The sequence below is a fragment of the Drosophila melanogaster genome, chromosome 3L (assembly GCF_000001215.4).
Source record: "Drosophila melanogaster chromosome 3L".
Classification (NCBI taxonomy): Eukaryota; Metazoa; Arthropoda; class Insecta; order Diptera; family Drosophilidae; genus Drosophila; species Drosophila melanogaster.
The window spans coordinates 1576628-1602923 of record NT_037436.4 but is presented as its reverse complement, the minus strand read 5'-3'; the positions used below and the strand labels follow the sequence as shown (position 1 = coordinate 1602923).

General features: G+C 45.5%; 2 protein-coding genes across 7 annotated transcripts; one reads left to right on the top strand and one right to left on the bottom strand.

The window, feature by feature from the left end:
* Positions 1–249: 249 nt before the first annotated feature.
* On the top strand, positions 250–2198 carry CG12104 (uncharacterized protein). 3 transcript variants are annotated; one of them, NM_001274338.1, is made up of 2 exons: positions 250–439; positions 991–2198. In NM_001274338.1, exons 1-2 carry the CDS (start codon positions 353–355, stop codon positions 1654–1656), a joined length of 753 nt encoding a protein of 250 aa, NP_001261267.1. In that variant the 5' UTR covers positions 250–352; the 3' UTR covers positions 1657–2198. The 3 variants fall into 3 exon arrangements, with proteins under 3 accessions (NP_001261267.1, NP_647629.1, NP_001286900.1); NM_139372.3 differs by having other exon boundaries at positions 991–1982; NM_001299971.1 differs by lacking the exon at positions 250–439 and adding an exon at positions 890–926 and having other exon boundaries at positions 991–1982.
* CG13917 (uncharacterized protein) lies at positions 2079–26225 on the bottom strand. Of its 4 annotated transcripts, NM_001274337.2 has the most exons (6): positions 25793–26225; positions 13972–14171; positions 5379–10180; positions 4520–5306; positions 3010–4459; positions 2079–2945 (listed from the first exon to the last, which is right to left on the bottom strand). In NM_001274337.2, exons 3-5 carry the CDS (start codon positions 9252–9254, stop codon positions 3063–3065), a joined length of 6060 nt encoding a protein of 2019 aa, NP_001261266.1. In that variant the 5' UTR covers positions 9255–10180; positions 13972–14171; positions 25793–26225; the 3' UTR covers positions 2079–2945; positions 3010–3062. The 4 variants fall into 4 exon arrangements, with proteins under 4 accessions (NP_001261266.1, NP_647628.1, NP_001303399.1 ...); NM_139371.4 differs by lacking the exon at positions 13972–14171; NM_001316470.1 differs by lacking the exons at positions 13972–14171; positions 25793–26225 and adding an exon at positions 15802–16230.
* Between the last annotated feature and the right edge of the window lie 71 nt (positions 26226–26296).

Here is a 26296-nt window from a genome sequence, read left to right as displayed (position 1 = left end):
CAACGGTACTTCAGAAGCGGAACCGGAACTGTGCTGGAACAGAAGTGGTTCTCTTTTATTTTCGTTTCTATACAGCTATTATATTGGTTTCAAAAACTTAAATTATTGAATTATTGTTAAGAAAATACATATATATTTTCAAAAAAGTTTAGCATAGTTAAACAACAAATATTTGTCAGTTATGAATTTGAACTGGTTCCATTTGAGGAGCAAGCCAGTGCTTGAAAATACTGTCCCAACGCATTTAGCACATACCCGCCGGCGGTCACACTAATTAAGGCCCACGATAATAAAACGCCTGGCATTGTTTAATTTTATTTGTAAATAAGCCTGGGAGAATTGCAGGAGCGTCATGAATCAGTTCCACACTCCCTCATTCGGCGACGAGGTGTTTGAGCTGACCGACACGCCGGCGGAGAGCCAGAGCCCCAGCCAAGCCGTAAGTGGAGGAGGGTCATTCCATTTAGGGTCCAATCCGTAGGAGCAGGGCGGCCAACTGGACAAATGTACACCGGCTGCAATGGGAGTTTTCACAGCTGACCGACCACCGTCCGCCTTAATTGACGCGCATCGATGGCGCATCGTAATGGTTTTTTAATGAGCGGGAGAGATCGCAATCGGAATACCGCGACACACTAGTTTGTTGTAGCTTCTGCGGGCCAGCGACCAGCTGGAGGAGCTATCTCTCCACTGCTCCCCCACCCCCAGCCGCTGGGTTATCGCTTGGGCGCGCGGGACAAACGCCGCGTCAGCTTCTTATCAGCAAGCGGCACGCACACAGAGTCGCACAATCAGTAGCGCAGGCTACACGCACACAACACTACAGTCCCGCCCCCGCTACGCCCGACCAACTGATCTGGGCTTGGGCAAGCGATTTGTACATTAGTTTAGTTGCTCACTCTCTGATTGGGATGAAGAAGTTTCTAGTGAGCGCACTGGGACTGGAGTCATTCATCAGCCACTAATGTTATGCCCTTTGTATCTTTGCAGTCGCGGAGAATGCTTAGCCTGGATCAATCCATGTTGAACGACGATGACGAGGAAAATTGCGACACATATGCCAGCGGCGGCGGGCAGAACTTGCTGGTTCAGCCGGAGCAGCAGCAGAACCAGGCCATGGCGCAAGCACCTCCTAAACCTCTGGCGCCCTTCGCTCTGTTCTTTCGAGACACCGTGACGGCCATCAAGCAGCAGAATCCGACCTGTTCGTTGGAGCAAATGCAAGTGATAGTGCAAACCATGTGGGAGTCCCTGGACGAGACGCAGAAGAACGTCTATGCCCTACGGCACGAGCAGGAGAAGCGCGAGTATGTCCGTCTGATGAGGGGCTATCGCCACCAGCTGTCCGAGTCGGAGGGTACGTCGGAGGCAGAGGCCCCACCAGCAGTAGCTACCAATCAGCCACCTCCTCTAGTCACAACCAAATTGGAGTCTGTCGAGGATCTGCAACAGTCGGTGGATGCCCAGCAGGAGCCGCCGCCCGATCAGATACAGCTCCTCACCGAAGCGGCTAGGGTGCAGAAGTGCACACGGGAACAGTGCAATAAGCCAGCTATCATAAATCCGGACTGGGAGGACGAGTACTGCAGCAACGAGTGCGTCGTCATCCACTGCCGGAATGTATTCAACCACTGGGTAATATCCATGAACTCATAGCTGCCACCCGCTACGTCGAATGTAGATTTAAACTCGTTGCATACGCTGCACAGCTCTAGCCTGGCAAGCCCACATTCGGCATGCTGAACGAATATTATTAGGGATTATATGACTGGAAGCCACTTAACTATACGAAATTTATTGTAATCCCAGATTCAATACTAATTACCATCTGTGGGGAATTTAAATGAATGCGGAACGCGCTTTGTATGATACTTTAATTGTAGAAAATAGCTAATAGATAACATGTAGAACGGAAGAATAAGAATTTACAAAGCATTTGGTATGAGGCCCAATTAATACTAATTAATAAGTAATTTGTTTTCATTTAGTAAGCATTTCACTATAAGTTGGTAGTTGATTCCTCCTCCTCCCAGCCGAATGAAAATGAAAGCCATGTTTAATATATGGTAACTTTTAATAAATACACACATTTATTACTCTTGCACTTCATTATCAATGTATCAATGCCGTTGCTTACAAAAATTCACTTTCGCTCGCTTCGTTCAATATTTACCAAATAAGTAAAATTTATAAATAATTTTAAAAATAAAATGTTAGAGACGTTTCCTTGGTTGCCTTGCTGAAGTAATGCGCCATTGTTACGAGTACGAGTTAAATAAACAACAGTATAAAAAGTTCAAGCTTAAATTATAGAGATGGCTATCATCCATCCACATCCACATCTCATATGTAGACCGAGACTTGTATTGGGCGGGCTTTGACAATAAAGCGGAAATAGAGAGAAAAGGACCTTAAATGCAGGCTGCAAAGCGCATAAAGCATATAGTAGAGCATCCTTCGATCCACTGGATCGTACTTTGAGTAGAGAGTTCGGGTTATAAGCACTTGTCGCTTGGCATTTAACGTAAACATAAAGCGCACTCTAAATAATATCACCAAATACTTGTTTTCATTTTCAGTTTCTTTTTGTTTTTTTTTTTTTTGTTTCGTTTTTGCAATTTATCTGTCTTATCCGCTTTGCATACAATTCATCGCTAACTTCCCTAACGCAATAAGCTAATATAGGAGTGGGTTAGGTTAAACGGCAATAACTTGTTTTGTTTTTGTTTTTGTTTTTTGGGTTCCGGATGTCTGTCATAACGTATTAATTATCGCGTTTGTCTGCTGGTAGTAACATCATCTCGTTATTATCGTTATTGTATAATGGTTTCATGCGCCAACTGCAACGGCAGCTGCATGCTAGATTATTGACTAGTGTTGCCTTATGGGACGTGTACGGTTCTGGATCCGGTTGGGCATCTGCTCGGGGCCATATTTGATACGACCTGGAAAGATAAGTGCCTCGATATGGTTACCATGCTTATTTGGAGCTTCAGTCGTTATGCTCACCCCATTTGATGCGCTTGCTTTTCTTCCCTTTCTTTTTTTGTTTTGTTTTTTGATTACTCCACTATCTGCAATTCGCTGATGTCCAGATCGGCGCTGTCTTTGCAAAAGGTGCTGGAGCGCTCCAGCTTGGACTCCACACGCTCCCTGGGCACCACACTCTCCATCTGGGCATCGATGAGCAGGTCCAGTTTCTGCTTAACCGCCTGGGCCGACTTGTAGGTCCCATTCGACATTCCGTTGGTGGTGGTTTTAGTGGGGCCTCCGCCCACTCCGTTTGTCGCCGCTGTGGTTTTCTTCAGATGCAGCGTATTGGGGCGTCTGGTGGGAATGTTGGAGGGCAAACTGTTGCGCAAATTGTGCTGCTGCAGCATGCTCGACACCGCGGAATGTGAGGAGGAGCGCAGAGGACCAGCGGACGAGCGCAGTTGGACCGAGCCGCGCTCCTCGACAGGAGCTTCGGTTTGCTTCTGTTGCTGTTGCTGCTGCTGCAGCTTGTTCTTCTCCGCCCGCTTGGCCAGGATCTCTCGGGACTTGGCCGATAGGAAGCTGTGACGTCCCTTGTTTGGCGCTCCATCTGTACCACCAGCTGGCACTGAAATAGATCGCTGCTTAAACAATTCCCGCGTGGACAGTGTGCTGCTGACGGAGGAGAGGCGACTGGCCGCTGACTTGGTCGTGTGCACCGAACTGGGACTGGATCCGTTGGAGGCCATCGCATTGTGCTGTTGCTTCAGCTGGCGCGTTGACTTGTTGCCTACAGTGGAGCCCCGCTGCGTTGCCTTGATTTTTCCCGTTGCAGCTCCTTTTGAATGGCCATTAATCTGCTGAATTCTAGCCAGTTTCGAGCTACCCGAGAGCGACTCGTGTGAGATCGTTTTGTTGGTGATCACAGAGCTCTTCATGCTCTCCGCCAGCGAATTCTGGTCGGAGGAGTATCGCTCCTGTGGTCCCCTAGAGCTGCTCTTAGCTCGCCGTGCCGGCGATGCCAAGCTGTCCATAGACAGATTGCTGGACTTGTTGCCCAAGCGTGTGCCATTCTGGACTCTACGTGCAGCCGGACTCGAGTTTCGAGAGCTGTCGCTGGAAGAGATGTGCAGGTTTTTGGCTGGTGCCTTCCTGCCACCATTGGCTGGGATGCTCGAGCTGGTGGCACTGCGCACGGGACCGGCTCCATGGCCGTTTGTAGCAGATGGTGCCATAGCCCTTGGCTTACGCGGTTCCAGGTACCGGGGTCGCACTTCGCCAAGTTTGGCCGCTGCAGCGTTCGGCTTTCCCTGGGCAGACTTTGATTCTACTGTAGAAGCTGCAACCGTAATCGGTTTCTTGTGGGTCACTGGGGGAGCCTCTGACTGTGTGCGTCGATGAAGATTTAAGCTGTTGCGCTCCGTAGCCACCTGGGAGCTGGCGCGATGCGGAACATACGCACGGGAGTTGGACTTGAGCAGTTTGCCTGGGTAATAAAAAATATGGTGAACTTACTCATAAATGCTATACCAAATATTAAACTTACTGCCTCCTTCTCGAGACTCATGATTCGCCTGCACTCCCCTGTCGGCAGTTTGCACGTGGCCCGCACCACCAGCCGCGTCCTGTGTCTGCGTGGCTTTGTACATTAGTGTCTCTTGAGCATTGGCTCGCTTCGTCTGCGCCTGAATGGCCAACTTGATCTGCACAAGGTCCTGGCTGCGTGTGCTTCCGCCAAAGGAAAAGGCCTTACCCACTGGCTTGCCGTTTTGACGCTTCATGTCCAGCGGTTCTGTGAGACGGGCCAGCGTCTGAATCTTCTTGCGTAGCTCCAGATCCATGCGTTGCCATGCCGTTACGCGCATGGCCCTTGAGCACTGTCGGATGAGGCACTGCTCCACCGCGTAGACGAGTGCTCCTACCAGTCGTATGTATTCCGGCTGCCAGTCCAATTGCTCTTCTTGCAGACCCTGCAGTTCCCGCGCCAACTCCGATTGACCCAAACTGGCTGGCATATGGATGACCTTGGCTTGCAGCACGGTGTTAAGGCGCGTTACACGCTGATAGCTGCGGCACGCCTGCTCCGGAGTCAGCTCAGCTGCTGTATGCAGCAGCAGAGTCTCCAAGCGCGGGATGTGCCTGCTGCGGTCGTGGCCCAGCGAAAGGAACGAATCGCTGGCAATCAGACTGGCGAAGTGGTCGCCCACATAGGCGTACGCTGCCTCTAAAATCTCCCGAACCAGTTGCTCGCAGACGTGACCCCAGCGATAGGCCGACAGTTGGGCCAGTAGGTGGTCGCAGTCGAGCACCGTGTCCAGCACCGTATCCGATGTCTGAGGGTGAGAATTAGAGAAAGGTTAGATATCCACTTAATTTAGAGAAGAGTCTATCACAATAATACCCACCATGTAAGCGACGATCTGCTGGCGACATCGGCCTAGTATGTCGGGGGGCAGCTGGGCGAACTGCCTAGTTGGCCACACCTTCAGGTAGTGGCGACACGTCCAGCGCAGGCACTTCCTGTACAGATCATCCAGAGCATGGTTCAACGCGACGGGTAGCACCTGTAGGATGCCATCGCTGCAGCCGGAGCACGGCTTGTGGAAGTTGTGGCAGTAGTTGGTTTTCAGAGCATGTGCGGTTACCTCCTTGAGACCCTCCAGTCCCAGCAAGTCCGCCAGAGCAGCCAGCTCCATCAAACTTATCCCATCCGGTGGATGCGAGGCACCCGAATAGATGTGGCACAGTGCGAAGTGCACGGCTGCATAGGAGTAACCTTGCAGGGAGACCACGCTCTGCGATCCGTGCCCCGCCAGCATGGCAGCAAAGTACTGACAACGGGAGCGTAGGATGCACTTGTGGGCACGGATACGCCGACCGTGCACCTCCACCAGCATATCCGTGGCAATTTCCTGCAGGAACATCTTGAGCAAATCCTCCCCCAAACGCCTGGGCTGCCTGCAGCTTAGCGAGGATTCATCCATTCCCGATCTACTGAAACTGGAGGCCAGACTCGAGTCCGCACTGAGATCCGTTTGGATGTAGTCCACCTGCTGACCCTGAACCTGCTCCAGTGTCATACCGTTGGGCAGCGAGTTGGAAAACTCCTTGGAGAAGTTTGGAAACAGCCGAGAGAGACTCCTTATATTGTCCACCGAGTTGGTAAAGTTCTGCAATGTGTTGCCCGTGGACCGGGTCATGGCCCAGGAGTGGGGACGCGCACGGTTCTCATCCCTGTAGAGTCTCTGGCCCAGCTGGGAACTCCTGTGGTTGTTGCCCACGCTCTTGCTCATCGAATCCGGTGACTGCAAATCGTGCTTCACGGGCTTATCCATGTCGGACAGCTTCACGAAGCTCGAGGGGATCTGGGAGGGCTGCTGTGTCGTCTGTTCTCCGTGCTCGTTAACCGTCTCCAGTAGTTGCTTCTGTTTTTCGATGGTGGCGTGTAAGGATTCCATGGTATGGCCATTGCTGAGTGTAACCTGCTTCTTGGGCGAGGCCGTTTCCTTGGCCTCGATAATGGTCTCCATTACGCTGCTGGTACGATTGGAGCTGCTCGTCAGCTGGAGGGGCACTGAAACCAGTTCCGCCTGCTCCTTTGCAAGCTGTTCATCCTGCTGGAAGGTGAGATCATCTGTGTCTGTATTGGAAGCGGGCGACAAGTCCTTGGATAGAATGCCCTCAGTTACCGAAGCCAAGCTGGATTTATCGTAGGTCTCGTTTATCTGAACATCCCTTCGCCTCTTCTTGATCCTTCCCTGGACTTGACCCTGCTCTTCCTCCGAACAGCTGCTTATTCCAGGATTGGATCCACTAAAATCGTCGTAGGGAGACACGGAGCTATCGATAGAGAGGGAGGAGGCCTTAGATATAATAGGCAACTTGTCAATTATGCTCATTAGACCCGCTCCCGAATCAGTTGCTCCGTTGGCAGTCAGGCTGATGGATCGCTTGCAATCATTGCCCGTTCCAGATCCGGATGCCTGCTCCGGCTGACCATTGCTGCCCCAGCTGTGGCGCTTGGAGGGATCGCTCTGCTGGCGATGCTGCTGTGACAGTCGACGCAGTGCAGCCACCGTGAGCGGGGGCTCCAGGTTGCATCTGTAGTCCAAGGATTTGCTCTCACCAGCTCCTGCAGACACGTCCTTCAGGTTGGCGCTCTTGGCCATCAGGGTCTCCGTGGAACTGGCGCTGGACTTCATCACTTCGGTGTCTCCTCTTCTCGAAGCGGAAGAACTCAACGAGCTGGACAGTCTCTGAGCCAGACTCAACGGTTCCTTTCGGCCATTTGAACGCGGTGTCTTTTGCTCCCCAAAATCAATGAACATACTGAATATGTTCTTGGGTTCTGGCTTGGTTTCCTCCTTGCCCTCGGCCACCTCTTGACTCTTCGGTGCCACTTCTTCATCTTTGGCGCTCTGGGAAAGATCCACAAAGAATCCCGATGACTTGGGTGCCGTGTAGGATTTGCTCAGCTGCGAAGGCGGAGCTACCGCTGCTGCCTTTTGTTGCTCTTGAGGCTTTCTGTCCATGTCATCCAAGGAAACGTAGAAGCCACAGCCGCTCTTGTGCGAACTGTTGGAATCGGAGCGCTCCCGGAAGCTGGAGGTGGTGCTGCTGGTACTCCTTCGCCTCTCCGGCCGACAGTCACTCATGTCCACCACCCAGGAGGCAATTCCGGGAACGGGCTTCCTCTGAACACCCGTCTTCACGCGCATTTCCACTCCAGCTATCTCTGGATCCTCACCCAGTTCCTCGTCGTCATCGTCATCCGCCAGCGGTCGAGTGGGTGCAAAGTCCAGGGACACGAATCCGCCCGAGACGATCGGGCAGGTGTCTGTGCGTCTCTTGATGCTGGGACTTTCACACTGCTTCTCCCGGAAATCCTCAATGGATGCTCCGCCAGAAACAATGGGATTTGCCTCATCGAACTTGGAACTTCTTTTGGGAGTGCGGGGCAGGGGCAGCGGCGAGTCCGTGGCATCACTGCAATAAGCACCCGAATCCCTGTGATGCGACAATGAGGAAGATAGAGTGTAGTCCCTGTGAATGGAGGAGTTATTGCTCCCAGCCGACGCTGGCTCTATGTGCACCATCGAGTTGTGCGGCGTGGAGGAGGAGGCGCCATGGTGGTTCCTGCCCTGCTCTGACCACACTAAACTCGGAGCCGGACTGCTGGAGGAGTAGTCCGTGGTGTAGCTGAGATCGGGATGATGCTGCTGACTCTGATTGTGCTGATGCTGGTGGTGGGTGAACTTGGGACTGCTGCCCAGAGGCAGCACACTGAAGTGTTGGGCATTGTGCTGGAAGCTGTACGGCACCGACATGGGAGCATGTCGCTCCTCCGCCGGCTCGTCAGGGGGATCCTCCTGCTCCGGCTCTCTCTGCTGCTGCTGTTGTTGTTGTTGAGTTAGTCTCACTCCTTTGCACCTGGCAAAGGACTTGTGAAACTGCTCCAGCTGGTCTGTGGGCGAGGGCTCATCTACTGGCTCCTCGTCGCCAGTCGCCTCTTGCCCGACTTCTTCCTCCTGGCCGTGGCCATCTAGGCTGGGGAAGGACAACACCTCATCCTCGTCCCTCAGCGATGAGGCGTCTATGAAGCAGGCGCTGGTCCCTGAGGTGGACAACGGCTGATCCCGCTTCTCTAGGTCGCGCAGCAAAGTGCTGGCACTGATGCCTTTGAATACCGTAGTGGCTTCCATTTCCTCGGGTTCAGCTTGCGGAGCAACGCTCGCTGCAGGGTACATGGACTCCCAGGAACCAGTTTCGGTGGACACCGTCGAGGTCTCCATGCACACGATCTCCTCGTTCTGGCGCTGCTTCTCTTCCTTGGAGGGTGGCTTTCCCTTGCTGCCTCCCTCGTAGATCTTGTTGTCCACAGAGCCACTCGAAGAGGGCAGAACATTCACGGCAGCGGCTCCGTTGCAATCCGGACTGGAGACCGGCGAGAAGGTATCACGCTCCTCGCCCACGTCCAGCTCACAAGTTTTCGTCGATCCTGATCTCGATCGCGATCCGGAGGCAGATCCTCTCTGCTGCTGTTGTGGCTGCTGCGGATGCAGTGCAGCCGCCCGGATATCCGCACTGTATTGGGGAGCCGACGAAGAGGAAGACGAGGACGAGCAGGCCGAAGGACTGCTGGCACTGCTGCCGCTGCTGCTGCTGTTCGTGAGATTCGAGTAGTTCGAGTGGTTGGGCGAACTGGCGTCCACCTGCTGGTCCAATGACCTCCCCGTGACCAAGATGGGAGCCTGTTCCGGCGACAGGGGAGACGCATCCATTGCGGGACGGAGTTCGGAGGGGTTTTTGGAGGGTAAGAGGGTGAAGTGGAGTGGAGTGTATGTCAGGGGCTCTCAACTCATCGACGCTTTTCCGGTCCAAGCCCAACCGCCTGGTTATGCTTCGCTGCCTGAATACCAAGTGGCTCCTCCTCCGTCTCCTCTCTTCAGATATACCCTCGGTTTTTGAACTTTTTTTGTTGCGTTTTATGGTTGTTGCTATTGTCTAGGGCCACATGCTGAAGGCCCGCCCCCGCGTCTCCCGCTGCAGCTAACAACTGTCAACGGTTGCCAACTTAAATAGCAAGTGGGAAAATAGCGAAGGCTAAATCGATACTCGAGAGTGGGTCGGCGAGATTCAGAATACGACTATGTGCACTGCTTGCGTTCTCTTAGGAAGTCGGTGTAATCCTTATCTCTTCCAGTTACCTCTCTTAATTCCCAGTTACTCTTTGTAACCGCCTATTATATGTAGTTCATTCACTTCTTTTTCCAAACAAGTCCTTTCTCTTCGTTTTCAATGACATCTTTGGCAACTCCAGTTGCAGATGCACTGCTTTAACTTCTTTCTCTCACAAGATGCAAGACCAACTGCTTGCTCTCTCTTTCACACTGCACTCTCTCCGTTCTTTGAGTGCACTTTTACTTCTACTCCCCCGCGACGAAAATGCTAATAAGACAGCTGTTGCTATCTCGCTCTCGCTTGCAGTTCGTTGTTCGTAGATTTATTCGTTTTCCCTTTTTACGTGCACCGCTATTATTCGTTTGTTTGTGTTCCTTTTCCGCTGCGTCTGCTAAAGTTCACACTGCTTCGCCTGCTCCTCCTTCTCCTTCTTCTTTTGCTGCTGATTTATCGCCAATTGTGCCAATTGCTGAGACTCCGCTGCTACTGCTATTGTTGTTATTATTGTTGTAGTTGCACAATTAAACTGCAAAAAATAAAAGAGAGAAAAACATGAGTTACTTCACACGGAACTGCACATAGATATGTATACATATGTACAAACAAGTACACAGCTCACAAAAGTCATTACATTTGCTTAGCTTTATTGCAGCAAGCTGCCTAAATGCATTAAAATTTTTATCATTTTCACGTTGCCAATTATTCAAAACTCAAGTAATTAAGCAATGCGTTGACGCATCCCAACAGGAAGTGACTAACTCAAAGTTAAATTCTGATTAATGTCGATTTCAGCATTGACAAGAACAGATTGCCGTCATATCAATGTGATAAAATCGTTATTTGATTAAATACTATATATTTGAATCTATTATATTATAGTATATTTACAGTAATTACAAAGCAAAGTAAAAGTGCCAATCTACAAGCACTTGTCTGTGGCTCTGCGATGATAATAAATTCGAAATTCACACAATATCTGCGTGAGTGATGTCAATGGGTCGCACCCACCGGAATCTCCATGAAAAAGCCAGTTGGCAGCTCCTATAGCATTACCCCATTGGACACATAGCACCTCCCACAAACCGCAGGCTACAATCGCAATGGATTGACCCTCGCCCGATTGCTTCCTTCTACGGGTTTGCAGGCTGGCAAACATATAGAATTTCAATTTCCATGGCAATTTGTTATCTCGGAAGCAAGTGCATGCCAAACGAATGGCGCTGCATTTGAAATCTGATACGGGCAGAATTGTGGAGAATTAGCCGCCTGGAAAAGCAAACCTCAGAAGGCTTTCGCCTTTTTTTTTTGTTTACACAGTTTGGAAAAACGCCTTGAGCATTTCAGCGAACTTACGCGTAAACAATGGAAACATTAAGAGTTGTTTGCTCAGCCAATATTTGCACAGTTCAGCGAGAGTTGACAGAAAGGTAAAGTTTGTTTGTTGAATATATAATAAAATAAAACATGCTTCATTTGACACCTTGGCAAAGGTTTACATACTCGGGGCATGGGAAATGAATTCTTAATTAATCTTCACCAGATACAAATCCAGATATTTACGAACGTACGCGATTTCTGAAGCATTTCTTTTGGCTCTGCATTGAAACTGAAAGCTATCGCCAATCGAAGTGATAGCTTTACCAGTTATTTTATATAAGCCCCTTGTAATGATGCTTTCTAAAAGTGGATGGAATGCAATGTTATTGTAGACAAGGAAAATCTCTTAGGCACGATCAAATCGCATATATTATAAAATTCTATATATATAAAATTTGCATACAAAGACACAGCTTACACGCTGAACATGAGCACTAATAAGCTCCGCACTCGATCAAGTGGTTAATCATGCAAATCGTGTGCAAAAGTTCCTCTCTGTCTGGCGGGCAAACAAAGAGTAACTCAATCAGCTGGCAAAAATCGATCGCTGCAATTCGCCAGATCGTATCTTGAGGATTTTTCTGGCCGCAGCAAGTTGAGCTCAGAGAGCTACGTTAGCTCAGGGGGTTCACTAAACCCTCCGAACCGAAAACAAAGGCCACAGATCACAGATATCTGTACTGGTGGAGTATCCAGTAGATAAGCGTACGGCAATTATGTAATTTATGGCTCACTTGACGACATGCATGAGCTGCACAATCAGCAGCTGAGGGAAAACGGAAAACTTAAGCGAATCCACTTGTAACTCGATAATTGCACGTTCTGCGCTCGGATATGACTTCATTCTTTCCCAGCATTCACAAGTGGCTGATTTAAAGTCCATATATGGCCAATGTTGGTTTACTTAATATTCTACACGAAATTCGTGTAATTAAATAGCTAATGGCAGACTTTAAACATTAAACGATAGTTATTGATGTATGACTTTTGAATAAACGCTTTTATTGCGGAAATCTATCAGCTATTTTCCTTATGATCAGCCATGTATGTAGATGGTACTTCGTGGGGAAAATTGTATATGGAGATGCGATGGGTAATAACCAGATTATTAGGTAACCCCATCCAATGTTTATGATCAAACAATAAACAACAATTTCATGGATTGCCTTTTGGAATGCGCTTATGAAGGAGCTCCACCCAAGGCATCTCCACTCCAAGTGACGACTATGCCATCCCATTGGAATCAATCGCGAAACGCCCACGTCGTGATCAGTGAACCTGGCATACACTTAACACCGTTGAATACTCACATTTCTATATGCGACTTTCATATAAAACCCATTTATCGCATTCGGATAGCAAACAAAGGTCGGGCATGAGTAATAGCCGAAGTGCCGAAGGCTTAGAACAACGCCACCAGCCACTAGACAGACGGACCAGGTCCAAACAAGATATAAACTGCCGATGAAGTGAATAAATAAAACGATCGAGGGGCGCTCGCCGCCTGATTTGAATCTGCTGCCAAATTTGGGCGTAACAACTTGACGATGACGACGCTTGATGACGATTGACGATCCCAAGCCAACGCCAATGTGAGCATGTAAGCCATGGAGGCTATCGGTCGGTGGAGGGGCTACTTGCTTATGTTGGCTTGTATCGTTGTAGGAAATTGGAAACAAATCAACAGAGACAAACACAAGGAATGTGGGCAGCAGTTTGGAGTTTAAAGTCAAACATCAAGAAGACTGCCAAAGATAAACCATGTAATTGGCTAAGAACTTGTGGGGGAGCTTAAAGTAACACTCTTATAAGCGAAAGTTTGGGAAGGTGCATACATAAGATGTATTATAATGATACATTCCGTAGCAGAATGACATAGTTCATAAAAAATATCCTATATCTAAGTTATCTGTTTCGCAAGCATGTTTTATGGGTCATTTCCATAGTTTCCATAGACGAGAGACCAGAGACCAGGAGACAAAGAAAGAAAGGCGTCTATTGTATTATTGAATCACAACTTATTTCTCTTCTATTATTTCCCCAATAAAATATTCTTTTCTATTTGTTTTGCATCCTATTTATTAGAAACAAAGCAGCGGACAGTGGAGTGTGCTGTGAATGTCAATGGCTGTGGCTCCATTCCCCACCAGCGACATCCAACCACCCGAAACCAGTCGCCGCACCACTGGAGTGGATCGATGGATCCGAGAGATACCACAGATAGATAGAGCCAAGTGACAAACGATAAGTTTATAAGGGGAACACATTGTTGCGAAATATATATAAAAAATAATAATAATAATAAGGCGAAAAGAAAGAAAGGAATAACAATCATAATGGCCTGTGCTCATGGGAGGCAAGACGTTTTGTTGGGCGGGTCTCGAGTGGAGGGAATCGACGATCGCGCGATGATTTGCAAATCGATGGAGCCATCCGCCATACAAGCCAATATAATGGCAACGAGTTGCCGGGCACTCACAAATTGCTGGGCAAATTGTTCACTCGAATGATGAGCCTCCAGGCAGTTTCTATCTACGACGACTATGTCTATGGAAGAGTCAAGAGATGGAAGCCAGCAACTCGAATTTCAATCGGTTTTGCATAATATGGCAATTAAAAGTAAGTAAGTAAATACGGGGTAAAGACATTAATTTGTAACAAAACGCTGCAAAAGGTTTATCATCAATCAAAATTTCCTAGTGACACCATATTGGAGCTCATAAAAAAAAAATATATATAAAAAAAATGTGATAACTTTAATGTCACGAACTTGACTGAGATGCGATAAGTAAGTAAATTAATCGAAAAACAATACAGCTATTCAAGCACTCACATGCGAAGTGCAGTATTAGAGATTTTACCAACAGATTTATTTCTTTATTAAAGAACTCAAAGAACCTTTAATCGAAAGCAGCTAAAGAGGCATTAGCCGCAACTCACCGTAACTTCTAAAGAGACCTTGATAGAAAGCGCCATTAAGTCCAAGGTGTTTACCTCGAAAGGATTACCGCTCGTCACGCCAACATCTCTAGCCGCAAAAACAATGCGTTGTCGATTTGGCGTTTGTTTTGGGCCAATTATGTGCGCCATGCATGGACAATCGTTTGCTGCTTTTCCAAGCCGGCGGTTGAGGAGTAGCTCTCGATGGGTTGGAAAATAAAATGAAAACACACATTAAACCTGGCGTGCGAGTGGAAACCAGAAGGGAAAATCATAGAATTCACTTTCGGCTGCGGCCCAGAAACCAACAAACCGAATTGGGGCGTTGTCTGACTCGGCGGACCACTGGCCACTGGCCACGAATGTTTTATGGGTGCTTGGATGGATTGGGTGTTTGGGGTGGCTAGCTGGCTCGTTGGCCACCACTGGCAGCCACTGAGAACCACTGCACGTGGCTCTTCATTCAGCCAACTACTTACTTACTTACTACACTTGGCCAGGCCAAAAGGCGAGGGCTCTGAAAAGCGGTTGCGAGGTCACTAATGGCAGTGATTTTATGCACTCGAAAATATAAGTAACAACTTTACAAAATGGGGATTTAGAAAGTAGCTATAAACCTTATTGCCCATGCCAATCAATATGTGATTGTTACACACTTTTTTCCCAGTGCACCTCCCACTGTTTGGCTCGTTTTCAAGGACACTGCACCCGATTACCAGCGATCTCAATCTATGCCCAACAAAGCAAACTCATTACTAGCCAAACTTACCAACGGGAGTGGAGCTCCGCATTTGGAGGAGGCAACTACAAAGGGAACCCTGACCCTGAATCCGAACACGGACTGCAGGCGAACGTGATAATAAATCAAAATTTAAATTAGCATCAGCGCTGACTTGAAGTTGCCGCCGGTTTCTTGATTTTTTGATGTTTCTTGATATCTTAAGCCGAAATGAACAGTCATTATAAACGCGTAAAGTGCAATTACAGTGTACTTCTGGAGAGGCGCAAAGCCAGTGCAACGTTAATTAGCGGACTCGGCGTGGCATTGACTTGAGTCTGACCTTTTCCCCCAACGACGAGGAAGTGAAATGGAATGAGACGACGACATGCAAATTGTGGGAGCCTTCCTTCCACGCAGCTGCGCTTAATTCATAATTAAAGATCACGCAGAGTGCAAAGAGGCCGACGGTGTAATATCATGGGTGAATCGAATACAGTATTCAATGGCACAGTACAGCCTCGCTATGTAAAACGTGCGCCATAAGGATTTGGTGCACTCTTTGGTGACACTCGGTATGCATAGAAAAAACTTGTCAGTGATCATTTTGTACATAGCTCATAGGTATTTATTAGCGTCCATGGCAAGTTCAAGTTATCCATGCTTCCCTGTACCTGGCACTAGCTTACAGTACAGCTCTAAAAACTGATTTACGAGCGGTGGGACGCCAGTTGTAACTCAATCAGGCGTCAAAATGTGAGGCCCTTGAAATCAAATGAGACGAGACCAAAAAATCGAGACCAGTCAACAGATCTCAAGCGAAAACGAACCCAAGTTGGCCCGAAGCTAAAACTGAGGCTAAAACCAAAGCCAAAGCCAAGCCAACTGTGAAAACATTAAGCACAGCTGTTTGGTGTGAGTATATGTATGTGGAATGTGAATATGTTTGCGAATGATTTGCTGCACTGGTTCTATAGAACTTTCAACGATCTTAAACTTGAGATCTACAACTTTATGAACTTCTAGTATTACTTATTCCTTCGATTGGAATCTGTTCACACGATTTGCGTATAGTATTTTATTGACTTTCTGCCCACGCTGAGGAAACTTACAGAATTGATTTGCATATACGTTTGTTACACATTCGTTGTTAGCACTGTTTTGGTTTGGTTTTCATCGCTTTTTTATGATGACCACCTTATAAGGTGACAAACGGAAGTTTTTATGCGGGCCTTGGGATTCCGATTTTGCCCAATTATTGAAAACTCCGAAATGAATTTCTGATTAAATACCGACACGTCGTCGAAGCGCAAAAATACAATTTTGATAGCTGTTAATCAAATTTGCTTGCCGCCGTGTCTCGAAATTCGTTGAACAGAGATACAACGCAATGGGAGAGAGCGGCAAAAGAGGCGTTCGAGCTTCGAAAACCCTAATTTACGATCTATTCGGTTTTATGACAACGCGCGCGACAGTGACGCGTTGAATAAATACAAAATCATTAAAGCATTCAGCAATCTTTCTGCGAAACGCTCGCGAGCACAGCTCAAAGCACACTGAGCCAAAGATCCATTCTGAGCGAGCGGGCAGCAGCCACAAAAGAGAGAGCGGCGTTGAAGCTCTCGCGAGCGAACTCTAGCTATCGAGTGGAACTGGGAGAGAGAGAACCTGAGGAGGCAGAAAGTTATGCCGATGCACTTGCACAACTTGGGAGCAAGGAAGTGAGCATAAAAAAGAGAGAGAGAGAGCTGCTGCAACTGAGTGAGAGTGTATTTGAGTGAGTGCTTTGGGGCCGGCGTGTGAAACATTATGCAAATTCAGTGTTTTTTTTGTGAAATGTGCGGAAAATAAAGCACTGGCTGTCTTCGGCAAAAAGTAAACAAAAAGTCGATAATGCACTGAGGAAAATTTAATACATTACACATCAAGAAAGTTTTCTATAAAATTTGCTGATTCTACAAGTGTTTGTTTTAAATAAGCATTTGGGTATCATTAAAATAGGTACAAAAAAACATTAAAAAGGTGTGAAAGCTACAAAACCAACATGTTTAAAATGTTGGAAAATGTTTTACTAGACGCTATTCTCGCCACAATAAATGGGTATCAAATGTCTCCTTAGCAAATGCCAGTTAAACAAATATTTTATTAAAGAAAAAATTTCCATATGCCAAAAATGTTATAAACATATGCTAATTCCGCTCAATGGAAACTTTACACGGTGAAATACAACGTGAATGTGAAATACAATTATAAATAAATTATAAATAAATTATAATGGTTTCTTAATATGATTTCATAGTTTCATAAATCATCAAGTTGTGTAAATCGGCACGATTGTTTGGAATCCAAATCAAACCGGATGTTTATAGACATAAATTACTCAAAAACTCAGTGAGGTAAAATAAATTTCTGGCAGTGGGCAAATGTCGCTTAAATTTCCGCCTGATATGAAAGGCTGATTTGGGCATAAAAAAAGCGACCTGCCTCAATTTCGTAGGCCCGACGAGAGATATAAACAAAAGAAAACAAAAGGCGGCGAGGTGCAAAAGTTCAATGCACGTTGATTACACGAAATATCAGGAAAGCAGAAGGAATAGCCACAGAAATCGGCACAAAGCATATTCCAACGCTCTGGTTGTAGCCATAAATCACAATTTAATGGCTTTTCCGCACAACTTGGCCAACAAACAGCAGCGCTTTTGGAACGTGCTCTCCATTCTGGCCGCAACTACTCATTAACTCATTTTAAATGGCCAACAAAAATAAGCAGGTGAGCTGCGCAAGTGAGCAGTTCAAATATGTACATCTTGAACCTTTCGAGTGCTTAAGCTCATGTCGCGCACTGTCTCCGAACCCATTCATTCCGTTGATATGCAAATATGTTGGCCCGGCCAAAAAGAAATAAGCACAGCCAAATTCCACGAACAAAGAGAGTCTGGCAAAAAGTTTATTTTGCAGATGTGAATTTTTATTTTCAAAACGAAAACGAAATATTTATGACCTCGAGGCGACAAAGCAAAAGAAGCCCCACACTCACAGCCATATGCACCATGCACAGCCCAAAAGTAAATACAAAAAAAAAAAAAGAAATACAAAAAGAGCATAAGATGCACAAAAGTGCAAGCTGGTGCCGCTTTTTCGTATATGAGACATGCCCTTCCATCAGCCGAGCATAATGAATACATAATGCAATTCGATTTCAATGCAAATTGGCACTTCCCATGGGTACATATGTAGATGCAACTTAAATCCAATTACCCTCAATGCATGTGCATGCAAATTCAACTGACATGAATTTAGTTAGTGTAAAGTTAGTGTATTTCCAGCTTCGATCTTAGCAAAACTCGAAATTTTCCTCCGCTGCTGCAGCTGGCCATCATTTCTGACATTGTCGGCTGCGAAAATGTTTAATGTCAGGATCGACGACAAATGCACTGTGTGCTGGTGCATTTGACGTCGGCATTGAGGCGTTCGCTTTTCCCCCGACTTTTTCCCGGCTGCCGGCTGCAGTGGCGTGCCAAAAAAATATTTGGGCTAGTGCGATAGTGGGAAAGTGCGTGCAGTGGGGCAATAATTTACGATCGAACGAAAAATGCAGTCGCGGTCAGTGGAAGTCGAAATTTGGCCATTATAAAAGTCCAACCGAATCTTGCCAAGGTCAGCAAGCGCTCGATTTCGATCGGCGGAGAAACACACGCTTTTGGCAGCGAGATTAATTAAGCCCGATAGAGATGGAAACCGATAAAGAAAGAACTGCTAATGTCCGAAACAGCGGGCCGCAAAAAAGTAATTATTATAAATAATTATTAGAGCGCGCAGTGGCAGTTAGACAGACAGACAGCGTCAGTGGATCCAAGCGCTGAATAGCTATTGTTACACACAGGCCATTCTGCTCTATCTGCATTTGTATCTGTATCTGTGTAAATCTATCTGTATCTGCTGCTGCCGTTTGCCGTTTCGGGAGCACACTGAAGGAAAAGAGAGTTGATATTAAAGTTACTTGACAAATTCAACTAAATGAAGTTGCTAAAGCATTTCTCTTTGGCTCACTCCCCTCTAAAATGCATTCATCATCATATACATATATATCAATTTCCATATACGAACACACTATTTCGCGCAGTGCACATTGAAAAATAGAAAATCAACTTGGAGATAGAAGCACTAAGAGAGAACTAACTTTCCACATTGTGCACTCCATTGTGGTGATTAGATACTCGCTTAGATCCCAAAACGCTCATAGATAAGCGCAGTTTTACTTTCTTCGGCTTTCATTCTGGCGATCTTCTGGGTGCAGGAAAACAGTGGAAATCCAGAGAGGCGGTTGGGCGGTGGAAATTGCAACTGACAGTGGGCGTGACCGGAAAAGTTGAGATTTGCATATGGAAAGGCGGAGATAAAAAAAAAACAAGCTCATTTGCTAATCTACGGCTTTGCCGTTTTTTTTTTTGTTTTTTTGTTGTAATGCATTTTTTTTATGCGCCATCATTATTCAACAGTGAGCATGCTCAAGTACCGTTACGTACGTAAATCCAACAGCTAACTTAACCAACTTTTGCGGTCGTCCGCCGCTGAAAAAAAAAACAAATAAACAAACACTTATGTCTGTTGTTGCCAGGCAAATGTGCAAAATGTTAATAAACTTTTATTGCGCAAAGAGAGCCAAAGCATAGTGCGCAGGAATATGGCACTACACTTATTTTAATTGCGCAAAATGCCGCTGCTTGATTTCCATACCGACTTTTCTCATCAATCTGCAAACGAAAGTCGCGGCAATAGTAAGTTAAATTATTATATTTCATTATTATAAGGCAAATGTTTGCTGTTGAATCATCAGCCATCGGAAGCAGCGCATCTTCCAGCCCACAAAAAAAAAGACTCAAAAAAAAGACTCAACCGAGGGTGAGTTCATTGAAAGTGAGTCATCATTCGACGTCCACAAACAAGTATTCAGCAATTTCAAATTTGCGAATGAATGTCGGGGGCATGCCCCACCAATAGCATAACTAATATATATTCAAACAACTGACACTGAAATCAAAATATGTTTATGTTTTCATAACATAACTTTTGTATGTCACATCACATATTAGGTATGAAAACAAGTTCTCCTGATATACCATCCATCAATCTTTTTCGCTTCTTTCTCCAATCTTAAAAACTAGTTAATACAGAATATTAGCCAGAATGACAAGATCTTCTGAATTTCCAAGCAAATCTCGTGGGAAACAAAACGAAATCAAATATTTGGACAGCCAGAACAGAACAATCATTAACATGGACCGACTAATGATTTATTTGTTTGAATGGACCTATAATGCCAATTTACTGCTAAAAAAAAAACAACAACGAATAGAGAAATTAGAAAACTAAGCTAGCTAACTGCTAATAAAGAACCAACTTAGTGCCCAAAAAAAAAGTCGATGTCAAAAGGGGGAAACGTAAATTTCGAACTTTATGTGCAGTTCCGCAAACACTCCTAGAAATTCGAAATGGGCCATAAACTGAAAGTTTATTGCGCTTTCAATTTGTTTACAATTTTTTTTTAGACCGCGTCACCCACACAGGCGGGCTTTTCAAATAAACTACACACCATTGAAATGCATAATTACACAGTCTAATTAAACTAAACTAAATGCGCGGCATGTACATAATGACTGAAAAGGCCACACAAAGCCAAGTGATGGAGCCCACGCCATTATGACGACATCGAGATCGAATAGAATATATGGCAGGGGTATTGGGTTCTAATGCCAGTTAATAGTACAAAAAACAGTGAAGATAAACCCCTTCAGGGGGGAGGAGGGGGGAGGCAAAGAAATATGCCACAGTTAAAGACAAAAAGCGGAAAAAGTCAATGAACTCTATGCTGGCCAATTTTTTTATTGCCACAAAACCGTATGTATACTTTTCAATTTTCTGTAATTGTTGCTAGTTCATGTCTGCCGTTTTTTTCAGTTTTTTTTTTTCAGCTTATTTTCTGTTTTTTTTTTTTTTTTGTTGCTGCCGAGCAGCTTTCAATTTGCCTCAGTTAAACGAAGCGTTGAATTGAAAGCGAGCTCCAAGCTGCGTGCTCCAAGCTACGAGTGCCGTCCATGTCCATAATTTGCTAATCACATTTGGCAAATTATGTTGTAAGCCGCACAATTGTACAATAAAGCGATCGCCCAGGGCGACAAGCGGGTCAAATAAGGCGGCGAAGTTGACAAATTTCCATTTCCATGACCAAACCGAAGTGGAAAGAAAGTCAGTCGAGTGCCAAATGGCGGCATTCGACTGATAGAAATGGGGGAAAACAAGAAAAGAAAAGCCTGGAAAATGGCGAGTGAAAGGAGTGGTAATGCGAACTATATTTATGGCAACTGGTTTTTAATTAATATTTACCAATTGCTTGGACATAGCATATGTATATGCAGTATAAACTTATAATGACCTATTTATTTTCATATTTATTATTTGTGATGTATTCGCCCTTCTCATCGCTGCCGGAAAAGCCACCCGGGAAAAAGGGCAAAGCAAAAGAAAAGCCGCATGATTCACATGCAAAGTGACACAGAAAACGCGACGCTCGACACGTTTGCTCTAATCCCAATTTCGGGCCAATGCCAAATAGCCCCTCCTGCGATCTGTACACCTAGAACTTGGCCATAAACAATCTATCTTGATTTGTGCCACACTTTTGGGAGGGGCATAAAGGGAATGAGGGGGGGATAAACTCACGCAGCGCCAAAAGGTAAATGACCAAAAGCCATCGAATCGACGCGAGTTGGGAGTCATTTGTGTCGTGCCGCCAAAATGGATTAATCGAGGGAGGTTTTTGTTGATGATCAAAACACATCGTTTGGAGGACACATTGCCATGTGGAATTGATTGGTTGCTTGATTTATGCAACATCTGTGCGTGTTTCGTGGGAAGTGCCCTTACAAGCTATTAACTAGGCTAGTTAGCTAGTTAGTTAGTATTAGCTGTGATTTATGTAGCATTTAATCATTTGTCTTGATATATAAATTTAGGTAACTACAATATCTTAAATTTAAACTGCAATTGCAGTGAATGTTGCATGGAATGACAACTCCTACCACACCCCCTCCCCCCAAAAATGCGGATTATTTCGTAATGCTCGAAAACAATCGATAACTGCTACGTCAGCTCATTCGGGTATTTGAGTACTTCAGTTGCGCTGCGAAGCGCATCCGAAGGGTGCTAGAAACCCCATTGTTTTTGGCCTCAAGTGGAATTTCGGTTTCTCTTTGGCTTTGAATGACCCCACCTTACATATCTAATTTGCATAATTTTGCACGCGAAAATCACTCTCAATTTGTATTTGTTTAATCATTTTTTTTTCGGCATGCAAATTGAAAATTGATTTTCGCGTTGCGCAAAATCGTATGTGCCACCGAAGGTTATTTGCGTGGAATTGCATTTTTCCCGTTCGAATGTCGAATTGGCACATAAATCATAATCATACGTTATGGCCATAAACATGCGTTTATTGAATTTGGTCACATCGAGACTCCCATTTTGATTGGCTTCAATTGGCCGTAAGTTTCGAGTCTCGGGAGAATGATTGATTTATGAACTGATTGATGTATGGAGCTGCTGCTGCTGTTGTTGCATAATTTACACACCAATTGCAGCCTCCAATTGCGTTCAATTTGTGGAGGACGCAGAGAATATTCCCATGCCCCTCCAACTTGACCTGCCACCCACGCCCTTATTAACGCCCCGAAAATCGGCGAATGGTGCCAAAAAAAAATATGGCATCCAAAAACAGAACTACGCCCACCTCGAATGCCTGGGGCCAAACGTAAACAAAGCGTGCCCCAAAAATAGCTCGCCACAAGGAGCGATTAGCATCTGGGCAGTCGAACGTGATGAGCCTCCTCCATCGCAGCCATCCCCCGCATTTCGATGGAAACTAATTACCCCCCAATCTCCCCTTTGGGTTCGGAGCTGGCGTGACACTTTTGCCAAGCGACTGGGAACTGGGATCAACGCATTCTCGCCGAGAAGCCGGCTAATTGCTCACACCCGCCAGGCGCACTTGGCATGGCGAATGGGCAGTGGAGCCACACCCGGCTGAAACTAATCTGTTGACAATTAAGGCGTCGTTTGGCAGTGCATAACTCAAATTAATTTGCAACATGTGTGCCATTCAGCTAATTAAGTTTGCCCATCCAATGAATTGCAAAGTAATGAGCAAAGAATTAACTTGTTGTATCTATCTATCTATGTATTTATAAAGTATTTGGTTGCAAAGGCATAATATCGTTTAATTTCGAACAAAAAATGTGAAGCGGAAAGTGTCTCGAATGCATTTTACTACTCAGCTTTTATTTTTTGTAGTGTACCGCCGAATTCGAAACAGCCATAAATTCAATAATTAAATCGGCTGCAGGTCGGCCATTAAAAGTTCAATGGAAAAGTACGCCACACACAATAACAGACTGAAGACACTGCTGATAAGGCAGAAACTAATGGGGAATGTGGGTGAACTAGGGAATGGCTTTCGGGGATCGGGGAATGGAATTGGTACATACATATGTATGGCATGTATGTATGTATGTATGTATGTATGTATGTAGGCCCATGCCTAGGAAGGCATATGTATCTCATTTGACTCACTTTCACACAAACAAACGAAAGGCAACAAACAAAGGCAAACAAGCAAACAACCGGCAAACAACAGTACAAATGTAGGTGAGGGCACAGCAAACACAGTAAACACTGCCTGCAAACGATATTTTGGTTGCCCAACAGCTTATCTCCGCTTATTTTGGGTTTTGTGCGTGGGTTTTCTTTTCACAGTGCTAGCGTATAAGTAATAAGTAAACAGAGTAGTCTGGCTGTTTATTGATATATTCGAGGAGTTTTATCTCAGACCTATGATAAAATCCGAAAAACTAGGCATGAACTACAAATCATCATTATACTATTGAAAACAAAATGAAATGTCTGGAATTACATGGCAATAAATCCAAACATCTGTGAGTGGGGAACTAACTAGTTGGACATGGCTGTGCCTTGCAAGCTCAAGTGATTATAAAGGGTGGTCGCACTTTCCCATATCTTTCCCACTGTCACACACACACACATATACGGACAGCTGTTGGGACTGCGACTGATTAACTAATTGAAAATATGTTTTGCATTGTTTTCCGCTTCTGGTCGCTCGTACGCTAATGGAAATGGAAATGAAAAACGGGAGACAAGTAAAAAGTCGGTAGCGTTCACTTACTCATTTACATGTGGCTGCGCCCCCTAACGGTAAAAACATTTGTAATTGCCATTTGTGCGGAGAGTCAAGTGTCAGCTGTTTGCTCACCTCCCCCTTCTACGTTCGTCTCTTTCGCACTCCCATTCTGGAGCCCGCAACATGGCGTCATGGCTGCGGCATCCCGCTCGCACACACACTGAGAAGAAAACCATGTGTGGTCGCAACAAATGCGACAATTAAAGTAAGTGAGGCTTGGCGAACTATTGTAAATTACAGTGTGGCTGAGGAGAATTAGAGGGAGAACGAATTCTGGGTCAGCGGTGGAAATGAGCTCATGTGCCTCATGTACAGTGGTCACTGGTCAAGAGGAATCTAATTTAAAACTTATGGTTAAGAAAAAGAATCTTTCTGTTAGTAAAAGAATGGATCCTAAAGTTTCCATTAATATTTGTATTTTATGATGTCAATGAATCATATGAATGATAATGCTGCTAACTTTAATTTACTTCTATTTACCTATTTACCTAAGTTTCAGTGAAAAGATAACACTGGCACTTTCATACTTATGATAAGTAAACATAAACAATCTCGCGTTACTGGCGCCCCGATATGAAGTGATATCCGTCGTAATACCGTAGGCATTTTTGGGGCACTAGACTGATTGAGCCTCATTGATTGATTGGCGGAAGGCGCTAAATTTACTGAATCCTAAAAATAGCAACTTTGGCAACCTACTTTCCCAGAAACAATTAGGAGTTTCCGCTTCACTCAGTTATACTGGTTTCCCAATTTCCCAGTTTCAATCGATAGGTGATTTACCATATGAGCAAACGTACATTGTATGTGAGAAGTGTAGTATTTGGTCGAGATAAGGATAAGAAGTGCAGTGGAACAGTGACGCAGAGGAAGCCCCGCAAGTCCATTGGCCACTTGACTTTTGGCCAAATCGAAATGCCCACGCTTTTGGTTCTTTTGACTCGGGGTCCAGAAACAGCGTGCGCTAAGCGTATAAATTTAAACGCGTACAGCTGTTGGCATTTGAATTTCGACTGAGTCACTTAATTTGCGGTTCGCAGAATTTCGTGTTGGTTTGATTGATTAACTATAGTTGCTGGCATTTTCTCTTTTTGTCCGTGCGATGATGCTCTCGCATATGCAAATTGGGTTAATAACTGATTTCCATGTTTGCATTCGGTCTTAGATGACTTTTATTTTCACAGCTCTTACGGCCAAGTGGGTTTCTTATTGATTTTTCTCGTTTGCATGGGGAAAATGCACTGGGGAGGAGGCGGGGGAAAAAGTGGGCGGAGGGACCGCCAAAATACGCGTTTTTTTCTTATAGCGGCTTATTTGTTGTTTGCGGCTCACACGGATAGTAAAAGCCTGTATGCATGTGTGGGTAGGCGAGAGAGAGGTAAGGATAAAAGAGAGGGCGGAGTGTGCGGGAGAGAGAGAGGTCCGATTCCTACCCCAATTCACGCCTGCTGGCTCCAAAACAGCCCACGCATACACATGCAGGACGAGAACACAGCTGCAGCGGCGCTGATTTATTGATTTTTCCTCGGGATGCCATGCCATCACCCGCTTCCACCAATTACATAAAATGTTACTATTAATTTTCGGAGGGCAATCAAACGAAATGGCGAATAAAATTAGCCACAAAGGAGGTTAAAAATAGACTTTTCTCGTCCGCCCTTGAAAAGATTTTTTTATCAACCGTTTCTTTTCTACCTGCCATTTGCACAACACACACACGCACACACACTCGCAGAGGCGGCCAAAAAGGAGGCGAAAAAGGAGAGAAGATAGCAAAACCCACACGAAAACAGCAAAACTCCGCGATTTACAAGATTGTGTGTGTATACATATACTTGGCTTGTACTTACGTTTTAGTTAGTTCGGTTAAAACAAGCTTAGTTCGCAGGAATCGCTGGGGAAAATCTCGTTTTCGTACTCCTCTTTTGATTAATTTATTGCTTTATTGCACGACACTTTCATTGGCATATTTCTTTTGATTTCTTGCGCGTTGCATTTAATTCAGGACTGAACAGGATTTTAGCTTGTTTTTTAACTACGCGCTTGTTGTTGTTGTTGCTGCTGCTGCTCGCTGGGCAAAAAGAAAACTGGTTTTTCCGCACAACTTCGTTTTTTCGCTTGCGTGTTTCTCTTGTTTTCTGAATAATAAGCCGATAATCGCGGCAATTGGCATTAGATTTAGAACGCGGCCGAATCGATTCTTTTCGCAGGTCCACTGTTAAATATTCTTTCGGTTTCTTTTAAAAAATTTAACGCCGCGACAAAAAACGCGAGCGATTCCTGCGGTTTAAAGGGGTTTTGCAGTGTGGCCGCAGCCGGAATGTACAAAGTTACTAGCGAGCGCGATAAAGGGA